Here is an 11,129-nt window from a genome sequence, read left to right as displayed (position 1 = left end):
CAGTGACCATCTCTTCACGTGGGCTATCTTTACAGTTGTCTGTTCTGATTTATGATGATTCGTATTAACTTTAACTTCAAAGGGTAAACTAAACATGACCTGTTTTGGTGTAGCCTCTATCCCACTACGTACCCATTAATGGTATTTTCCTCCTTTTTAAGGGGTGGGGTGAGTTTTATTCATTTTTTTAAGACAATAAATTAGTAAAGATCATCTAATTTTAAGCAGACTTGACCACACAAAACTATTCTAAAAGAAAAGCAAGCAGGACAATTAAAAGAAAAATAACTAGAAAGTAAAGAGGGAGAAGTAGACCTAGACATACCCTAAAGAAGCATGTTGCATAAAAACCTAAAAAAGGAAAAAGTTTTCCATATTCTTTCTAAAGAAAATACAGGCTTGTGTTGAAGGCCAGATTTTCAACATATTTCTGATATGCTAAAGAACAATTAAGAATGGAAAGGAAATAGAAAAATAGCAGCCTTCTCAAAACATGGAAGGTTTTACATATGAATATATTTAACTTATAGAAAATGCATTTTCAGGTGCTAATAACGAATCCTAAACTATGGTAACTATTCTACATTTTATCTTTATGATGTGAAGCAAGGTAATGTACACTTTATTCACTTTATTCTCATTTACTTCAATATTATAATTTTCTTTTTAAATATTTTAACCCTAAACCATTTCTAATAAATAAAAATTCAGAAAAGACTGTTTGCTTTGCTGAAATCCGTTTATCCTTCTTCTTGGAAAGAGTCTGGATGATATTTGCCTGTTAGGTGAGGTCATGTTAAGGCAGGCTAGTAAGAAGCTAGAAAAATTCCTTGGCAAGTGAATGGGGAAACTGAGACAAGATAATTAAATAAGGCCAAATAATTTGAACACTTCACAGCCAGCTGGTGAATTCTAAGACCTTATCTTCCCTAACCAAGGACACTTGAGAGAAAATATCTTACACCTCTCCACCCTAAGCAGAGAATAAATAGCTTAAATCACTCTGGTCAGGGAGCTAGATAACAGACCCAATTAGTGCCAGTTGTGCCCGCCCAACCCAAGGATGGATGAAGTCAAGGGAACAAGTAACAAATAAAAAAAAAAAAACCCATTAGAACCAGCCAGACCCACGATAAAAGTAAAGCATTAAAGCTATCCAGAGAATGATCCCAAACTCCCCTATATGCTCATTTGGATGAATCAACATATTGAAGGACACACCTGGAAAACTAATGAATATTCTATTAAAACCGTCCCCTGAGGCCTTCCCTAGGATTCCTGCTCACAGATAAGAGATAAAAACCCTCAGGATAAAGGATGCCAGTGCAGGCTCTCTCTGGAGCACTCCCGCCGCGCCTTTCTTCCCTTTCAGGCATTCATCTTTACTTTTCTCTCCAGTGAGACTTGCAACTAGGGGAGCAGTGAGCAGAGGCAATAGGTCCTGGGCTAACCCTCTGAACCTATCTCCAAGGCCTTTTTTCTCTGACTTTCCAGTAAGCTAAAAGCAGGCCCACCTTACCTCACTTCTATCACTGTAAGTTTTACTTTTCAGTGAACTCCTGTAGCCCAGTGTGGCTCACTTCTTTCATATAACATTTCTAGGGAGCCAAAGCAGCCCCACCTAGGCTCACTCCTGTTGCTTCTTCTACCTTAAGCCCTTCCTTCTTTTCACTGTCCCTAGCTTTAATAAATGTACCTGGACTTGTATTATGAAATCTTTCCTGCACAAAGTCAAGAACCCACGTACTACAGACCAATCAAGGCAGACCCACTCTGGTCCAGTCCCTTTCAAGTGACGATGTCACAAAGTACTTGTCAACAGATGAGCTAAAGTGAAGTATACACCACTTCAGGCTGTACCCTCTTCCCTTTCTCATCAGCTACAATCCAGACATGGTGGTGACTCAGTTTAGGGGAATGACTATGGAGCAGAGCTACCCTGCCAACCTGGTCTGTTCCCTTTGGAACAATTGAGTGAAATGGAAATAAACTACTTTTAGTCACAACAGTTTAACTATTAAAAGGGTACTGTCCATTCTTGTAGGGTCAAGTTGCCTTCTAAATTAGTACAGCCATCTCTTTGTAAATTACCATAATTCTGAGTAGTACTTTCTTCTGCCGACAGCCACTAACAATAAAATAAAAAGGTAATGAAAAATCTATCCAAGAACTACTTTATGTTGAAAAGTTCAACATACACCTGAAATCTCTCTCTTCTTTGTCCTGAAATTCTGTACAAGCAATTACTAAGGTTTCTGTTTCAGGCATCTACTGTTCGAGACACGAGCATTGTTTAGATTTAAAGGAAAACACGTAATTGTTTACTCCCCTTAGGTCTGGCACTTTTTAGCAAGATAGCAAGGCAGTGAAGTGACGGCCAAGAATTTCCTGACCAAATTCTTTCACTTCTTTCATTCCTATTACATCACCAGTATAGATCGTATTTCACTGTAAGAAACAAAAGTGTGAATGTTTCCTATTTGTCATTAAAACTGAAAACCTTATTTGAGCTTATTTTACAAATTGGCTACATAGTTGTTACATGATACATTGGTATAAATTCCCTTCACAGTTACTTATTTTGTATACCACCGTTTTGTATCTTGATAAGCTAAAAAATACAACCACATTGTTCAGTCCTAAAATTATTCAGAAAACTTCTAAGTGGGACATTTGTTTAGATACAGTTATTATTTCATGCATACATCAGTGAGGCTACTTCTCTATATATTGCCAATCTACTTGGCCTCAACACTTGCTAAAATCATTCCAGCTCAAAGTACAAAATTCTGGAAGTTCTACTTTAACAGCTTTAAAATATAAAATGCACATGACCATTGCAGTTTTTTCAAATTGTCTATTTAACAGCATACTAATGCAGGGTGTCTACTGACTCTATTCAACCATTCTAATAAATATGAGGAGAAAATACTTTACTTTTATGAAAAGGGAAGGCCAGGATGAGGAAGACTAATTTACCCAGTGTAGACATAATATACATTCATTAAATAAGTATTAGGGAGAAGAAATTCAAAAGACCAGTCATATTTGTACTGGACCTGTCTATATGCACTGAAATTTAGAGTCTTCAATGAAAACCCAATATTTTAATTATCTCATAATTAGCACATCTTTGTGGACCAGAAAATTCAATACAAAAAATATATAAGCAAAAAGACGACAATGGCAGGCACGTACACACTATAAAGGATTACACATGGCAGAGAGAAAGCAAAACATAAACCGGGCAATGACAAATCAACTCCCAATTTTGACATTATTTTGTTTTAATACACCAATACACACATTCAGAGGTCCCTTAATCAGACAAATTCAGCATTTCCAGGGTGCAAAAAGAAAAGAAAAGACAAAGATGAAGGCAAAAAAGCTCTCAGGGTGACCAAAGACTAAAGCTGAAGCACATTATTCATAGCAGACCATCCTAGAAACCCATTGCCTATTATCTTAGAATAAATTCTGAGAAGTGTATTTGTTGGTGTCTCTAATTCAATATAGGAATTCATAATGAAATTTAGGAGTGGGAAGTGACAATGATAAGAAGGAAATCAGAATGTGAGGGAGACAGGAAAGCATGAAACACTGGCATGTTCTCTGTGGAGCATGCCGAAAGCTTTCTTTCCTCTCAGGTGTGCACCTTTACTTTCTGTCCTAAATTCTAAGGAACCCCACAAGACTTGCAACCAGAAGAGCAACCAGCAGTAGCAGCTCATCCTGGGCTTAGCCCCTTGATCCAGTCTCCAAGGTCCCCTTTTCTCTGCCTTTTCAGTGAGCTAACAACAGGCCCAACAGGGCTCACTTCTTTCCTATAATACTTCTAGGGGGCCAAAGCAGAGCAAAACCTAGGCTCTCTCCTGTCCCCGGCTTTAATGGATGTAAAGAAACGAAAGGAGGGAGCGAGGAAATAAAATACCCAGATAAAAGTCCTAGAACTCTGAGACAGTCTAAAGTACAAAGGGACTGTCACACCTCAGCAATCTACTAAGGCTCCAAGGCCTTATACCCATTTTGTCAGGAGAGCCCTAAATCATTAAAGAAAGATTCAATTATATTATTTTATAAAAGCAAATAAGTCTACCACAGATCACTTCTTAAATAACTTTATCAAAAGCAGATTTTTTTGTTCTATAGACACACATATTGACTGTTTGCTTATTTAGAAACTCACTGGTGAGAAACCAGGCTAGATAAGGTTTTACTACAAGTAATCTGATGATAGTGAACTATCTTTCTGAACTTTACTCACAGAATTATTGTTACTGACCTAATTTACAGTATGAGGAAATACACTGATTTTTTTTCCCAATAGATGTTTTGATCTGACTCATGCTACTTGCCCAAGCGCATTGATCAACTGTGTAAACGTGCAGCCAGTACTATTAAACACAACAGTCCTGAAACACGCTTAAACTCTATCCAACATTTTCTTACCAACCAGGTTATAGGAAGATTACATAGCTAAACTAGTACAACGTACTTGGGATGGGTGTAACCCCTAAAGCAAGTCAGAGCAAGTCCCTTTGCACAAGGCAACTACCTTCAAAATCACTTCTGATTAATGAAGTATTATTTTTAAATAATTTTTCTTGGTTCAGTTAAGATGTTTAGAAGATGACACAAAGATAAAGGCAATAAATTCTAATTGTTTCAAAATCTAGTTTTCTATTATAGAATTCAATACTTTAATGTCTTTTAGTAACTTCAGTTTAAAATGTTCCAAATTTCCATCAGTTACAATTCCCAGTAATTTTATAGTCAAATCATTTTTATTTAATTTCACATTCACCAGCTAAATATTTTCCAAAGCTCATATTTTGCTTCAATTCATTCCTTTACTGAACAAATACTTACTGAACATATCTCTGCTAGGCACTAGGTTGGAACCCAGGGAGTCAGCAGGGGATATAATATAGTCTATGCCTAACTTGAGTTCAATTTATTTGGAGAGTGAAACAATTAAATACCATCTAGTTTCTCTAATAGGATTACCTGTTGGCATTCTAATTATGTTCCCAAGTATACTGTTTCCATCAATTAACCAATTAATTAAGCCTCTTTGAGATAGTTATAGACACTCTGGGGATGTCCAAAAAAATAAGGTCTGGACTTATTTCATGTGACAAATAACTGCTAAATGTGAACATGTTACACATTTGAAGTAGATATACTCTTTATTCAGTACATTTACCTGTCAAATGATCATATGCCCGAAGGTTTAAAAGTCTATTTTTCTTCTCTAATGCTTTTCTTATATATGAGCACCATGGTAAAACTTCAGGGTTTACTTTTCTCATCTTTAAGAAGAAAAACACATAAAGTAGTGGGATTATCTCAAGATCCTTTTTTTAATACAAAAATTATGAAGAAAACATTGCAACAGAATTATTTACCCAAGCTGAGGCTAATTCTGATGTTCAAGAGATCTTAAGGCATTTCCTCTCCTCTATAAAATGTGTCTTCTGATAAAATGCTTTGTGCCTAATAACAATTTTGCCATACCAAGCATATGAACCACAAGTATAGAAAAATGTAAAGTATCACATTTATATACCCACTTATCAGTCCAATTAAATATACTAAAATGAATATATTTTATGTAAGGAGAAAAATTTGAGCAGAAAATGAACAAAAGGTTCAAAAAATTAGGTTTTTGCCAAAACATTCCAAGTACTATACCATTTTAGTGTTTAAGTGAACAGTAATTTTTAAAAATCACCCTAAGTTATTTGTATCGTAGTTTTTAAACTAATGTACCACTTTAATAAAATTTTCAAGTTTAATGATTTTCATACTAATTTATCTGAAAATACAAGTTGGAGTTATAGATTTTATCCTTGGTATTTATGGGGGAGTAAACTAAAGAAACTTGCTCACAGCAACTATTTCCTTCAGTTCTGATCCTCTTGGCTGCTCTATACAAGAGTAGCTAAAAGAATGAACCCTTAATAAATGTTTGCTAAAGGAAAGAATGAATTAACCACATTTCCACCTTTGATTGCTCAAGTCTTTGGTGACCCAAGACTGCTACTGCTAACACAGAAAACGGGTATAGCAGTAGGGAATAAATATTAAGTATAAAGGGCCCTGGCCAGGTGGATAAATTGGTTAGAGCATCATACCATACACCATATTACAGATTCCATCCCAGTCAGGGCACATACCTAGGTTGAAGGTTTAATCTCTGACAGGTGAGTGTATGGGAGACAACAATGTTTCTTTCTCACTCCCTCCCTCTCTAAAATCAATAAACGTATCTCTAGGTGAGGATTTTTTGAAAAATTACCATATTTTGCCATGTATAATGCATGCCTTTTTGCCCAAATTTTTGCAAGGAAATATAAGGATGTGCATTATATGTTGGTAGTACCTGAAATACCTTCTATCTACTCGTGTTTTATAGTTATGTTACATAAAACAAGAATCTAACTATAATAAATAATTGAATTAAAAATTAAAACGAGAGGTTCATTTTCCTGAAACTTTGAGCAAAAACATGGGCGTGCATTATACACAGCAAAATACAGTTAAGTATAAAGGGATGAGGCATACATTTGTTCTTCAAAAAAACTAAGCCGTGGCCCTGGCCCATGTGGCTCAGTTGGTTGGTGCATCAACCAGTAACCAACAGGTTGCATTTGATTCGTAGTCACATCACATACCTAGGTTGCTGTCCTATCCCAAGTCTAGGCACATAGGAGGTGACCAATCACTCTCCAACACTATTTCCCTCTCTCCCTTCTTCTCGCCCTCCCACCCCCACTAAAAAAGCAATGAAAAAACTGTCTACCAGTGAGGACTGAAAAAAAATCTAAACCATAGAAAGAGGATTGGAAAGACACAAACCTTTTAGGCAAGACAACTAAAAAAATATGCAGCCATGTAATAAAACCTCAGGACCCATTTAATTTTGTTCAAAAGCATCACCTTGAGAATCTAAATTAAGGACTTAGGATCCTACTTTGAAAATAAAGAACATAAAGAACCTATTTAAAACATTAATGAATTTATAAAATGCTCTTTAGAAACTTATACCTAATTAGTCTATTGGTTTTTTGTGCAGATTTTAAGCATTCCCAAATTTTATACAACTCTGAAGTGGAGAAAAGTTTAAGGACCATATTAGCCAGGTGATTCATTTAAAGTAATTTCTTTCTTACCAAGTTATATAATTAGTAAAGCCATGAAGTAAATTTTATCTTCCCTAAAAAACCAGAGATGCAGAAAGTGTTAACATTTAAACCTCTGACAAATTAACTTTCCTTGATGATCAATGGCATCCTTCCAAAAATGTGGTTAAGCAATGAACTTAAGCTCTATTCAATTGTGTCTATAACCATGGCACCTGAACACCTGAGAAGTAAAAACTCCAAACTTTTTTATTCTGCAATAAGTAACATACCCAGGATTATGTACACAGGTGCACTTCTCAACTAAAACTGATTATATTAAAATTTATAAATTCCCATGGTCCCAAAAGGCCAGACTAAATAAAAATTAGGGCAGTGCTTTAGTTACTCTTTAAAACATTAAAACCTGTGCTAACCCAATGGACTAAGATAATTAAACATTGTGCTGATTAACAATACTTGCACTTCACTGTTCATTAGTCAATAGGTATATTAGACAGGAATTATAATTAGAAATAATGACAGCAATTTCTTGAGTTACTCCACCTTTAAATTATTTGACATATTCTTTGAAATTACTAATGATAATCCTATCCTGTTCATGTGAGAACTTAAGAAAACCTCTTATCTGTGACACCTTTACATATTAAAAAAAAATGTAAATGCAATTAAGTTCCTACAGGTATCACTCTATAATTTAAAAACCACTTTAGCCAAACAAGTAAAACTGCATTTTATTCATTCACTCCATCACTGAGAATTGCTCTATGGTACAAATACAGTATTGTACAAAAAAAAAATGTACAAACTTCATTACTTAATAAATATGACTCAAAGTAGTTAAAGTGGAAATAAGATAAGAATTTAGGTTGGGAACACTGTTTGACCCAGCAAACCATACAAGCCATTTAGACATTTTTGTTTGTACATAGCACAGGGCAATCCTATCTTGCTTTTTAAAAAAATTTAAAAGGAACAGAATATTAAGACAACATTCTCCTGCTATGAAATAATTGCAAAATGTTGGTTCGAGGCGTCCATCCTATTGGTTTTCAAATCTCAGCTGAATCCAAGAAGTTATATAAAGCAGGAGGCTTATCACAAAGTTTTACATCATGTTAAAATTCTTTTATAACAAAATGACAAATATAAATAAAAACAACTGAGAGCACCAATCTACTCTAAACATCAATCAGAATACAGAAAAAAATCACTCTTCCATCAGCAAATATCAGACTTTCATTCAAGTAAGAGCTGGCACTGCCCCTTAAAGGGAAAAAAAATCTCCCCACAATCTTCCCTTACATTATTACTCTTTAAAAGGTTGACCGTTTCTAGAAAAATAATGATTTCTAAAGCAAATGTTTCATCAAAATGGAATGGGCCAATCATCTGATAACATGAATATGTCAATCTCCATTTGAAATAATATCTAAGAATTGTAAAATTCAAATTCAACATAAAATAACCACTAAATCACAAACTCTGTTCAAAATAAGCTTCATATAAAGCACTTCTCTGGGTTTATGCCGGAAAGCTGTCAAAATGGAACACATCATAGATGAAGTTACACCAATTTTTTAAAATGTTGTGCAAAAATACATTTTTATAGAAAATAGATTAACAGGAATGAACAAATATACACTGTGAGAAATTAGCTTGCAAATGAAGTAGTGCTAACTTTATACAGCAAATTATAAATTGCAGTAGGATCATCCAAGGCTATCATGAAACATCATTTAGGTGCCCAGCAACCTTCAGCTCTGAAAAAACATTCAAAATAAAAAAAGTTTAAGGCATTACACCTACAGTAATCTAGAAAGTTTAAAAGTGCTATTACCCTGATTAGAGTTCATATAATTCCCTAAACACAAATGATGTATGCACTTTTCCCAGGGTGTAGGTTTTCAGACACTTCAAGAGCATGCATTTTGTTCAATATACATTTTGGAGAGGGATATGGCCATGGATTTGGCAAGTTCTTCATCGCGTTTTCTTTGCACTTGAGTCTGTTTGCACCAATTGTCATACTCAGGGTTAGGATAGGCGTGATCAAACACCGCATCATAATGTCCATTACTGAGCCAACTGAGCCAAATACTAGGCCTTAGAGAATCCTCTGGCCCCAAGTAGTGAATCATAGTCGACACCGTGGGGCTCTCCAACCTCCCTCCAGTTGTTAAGTGTATATTCACATTCAGCATTTGCCCCATGGCCAGCAACTCCGGGTACCCGGCCCATGCCCCGTCCTGAGCTGCAGCGATGATAAACTCCCCAACGTCGCCCTCAATCAGGGGGCTAAAGTGGTCGAGATGATCCGCGATGTAGTGGACCGTCTGCTCCCTCAGCTCCTGGTGCAGGCTCTGGTCCCCGTACACCGCCTTGCTAACCGCCCGGTAGAGGCAGTTGCCGTCGGGAATGATGTGAAATCGGTACTTATTCCTTTGTCGAAGGTACTTATCCTGCCTCTCCACCTCCGCCAGATACAGGGCCAGTTTCTCGTCTCTGGCATCCGACCTGGAGACGACCGCTGCCTCCGCGGCGCCGCTCTGGGCGGCCTCGCTGCTCGCGACCGCGGGTGCCTCAGCCTCCGGGCCAGGCCGCCGTGCTTCGTCCGCACTGGGAGAGTCGCTACGGTCGCCCGCCCTCTCCCAGCCCCGGAGGCTCCTCTCCGCCGGGTGCTCCTCGCCCCACCGGCCGGGGCTGGGTTCCGGGCTCCCCGGGGGCGGCGCGGCACCCCGGTGCTTGGTGGCGGCCAGGGCCTGGCGGTGTTCGCTCAGACGGAAGTTTCGGTCGGGGCCCTCCCGGGCCGCGTCCAGGGCCGCGGGCTCCGGGCAGTCGGGCCTCAGCAGCTCCTCCAGGAGCCAGGCCGAGGAGCCCCGCCGCGGTGGGACCGGGGCACCTGGCGCGGGGGCCAGCAGGAGGCAGCGGCCGCGCTGGGCGGCGGGCGCCGCGGAGCCGGGCTCGGGCCCGTGCAGCAAGAGCCGGTCGGTGCCCAGGGCCCGCACGGTGATCTGAGCCGTGGACGTGTAGTGGGGCGGCAGCGGCGGTTTGCAGGATGCACCGGCCGGGCCGGAGGCGGCTGCCGAAGAGGGCGCGGCGGCCCCGGGAACCATCTCGAAGCAGGAGGAGAAGGCGGGCATCTTGGCGGCGGGGGCGGCGGAGGCTTCTCGGGGCTCGGCGGCCGCGGCGGGCTGGCACTCACCGGTCTCGGGCTCCGGCGCGCCGCTGGCCGGGGCCGGAGGCTGCACAGAAACCTTGAAGGAGGCGGCGGAAGGCGGAGGAGCGGGAGCTGCGGCCGTAGGACCCGGTCCCCCAGCTGGGTAGTGGGTGCAGACACTGCTGTAGAGCTGCATGTCCCTGCCCGCCGCTCGGCCCCTTATAGGCGCGGCGAGCACCGGTGAGGGAGACACACCCTCAGGGTCCGGGGGAGGGGGCCAGTCGAGAGCGATGACCTAGTGCCCCTAGAATAGAAATGACCCAAGCGCCGCCGGCAGCCAGTGCGTGAAACGCCGCGAATAGAGCCCGGGTCCCCGCCAAATTCCTGCTACGCCACAGCGTGCCGTGGGGGCGGGGAGGGAACGAGCGCTCGATCCCTACCGGTGCGTTCGGCCCGAAGACTCCGGGCGCCGCGCCCGCTGCCGAGGCCGACTCGCAGAGGAAGCAGCCCGCCCCGCTGGAGCACGTCCCGCCGGCGAAGAGCAGTATAGAGCGCGCTGAGGGGCCGGGAGGCGGGGCCGCGGTTGTTTACCTCAGGCGGCGCGGTCGCGTCACGTGGGCGCGCTGGAATGTGCGGCTCTTAGGGCGCCCATTCAACTGCGTGAGCTCGCCCCGCCCCTGGCCCCGCCCCGTTCGGTGGACGTCAAGGGCGTAGACTGTGGGGCCAGTAGCGGGTTAGGGGCGAGGCCCGGGCGGGAGATAGCACTGGCTCCAGCGCGTGCGCAGTCAAGGAATTCCTTGCTCTGACCCGCGTGACTCCCATGG

The 11,129-nt window shown here is 41.0% G+C and overlaps 1 protein-coding gene across 1 annotated transcript; it reads right to left on the bottom strand.

The window, feature by feature from the left end:
• Positions 1–7,862: 7,862 nt before the first annotated feature.
• On the bottom strand, positions 7,863–10,915 carry OTUD1 (OTU deubiquitinase 1). The gene has a single exon (XM_053923124.2). It carries the CDS (start codon positions 10,499–10,501, stop codon positions 9,062–9,064), a length of 1,440 nt encoding a protein of 479 aa, XP_053779099.1. The 5' UTR covers positions 10,502–10,915; the 3' UTR covers positions 7,863–9,061.
• Between the last annotated feature and the right edge of the window lie 214 nt (positions 10,916–11,129).

The sequence above is a fragment of the Desmodus rotundus genome, chromosome 4, assembly GCF_022682495.2.
Source record: "Desmodus rotundus isolate HL8 chromosome 4, HLdesRot8A.1, whole genome shotgun sequence".
NCBI classification, from domain to species: domain Eukaryota; kingdom Metazoa; phylum Chordata; class Mammalia; order Chiroptera; family Phyllostomidae; genus Desmodus; species Desmodus rotundus.
Note: the sequence above shows the minus strand (reverse complement) of the source record. Positions and strands in the feature narration are given on the sequence as shown.

What these genes read in the sequence shown, in the direction of transcription:
- OTUD1 (XM_053923124.2), bottom strand. Translation starts at nt 10,501, where the DNA reads ATGCAGCTCTACAGCAGTGTCTGCACCCACTACCCAGCTGGGGGACCG.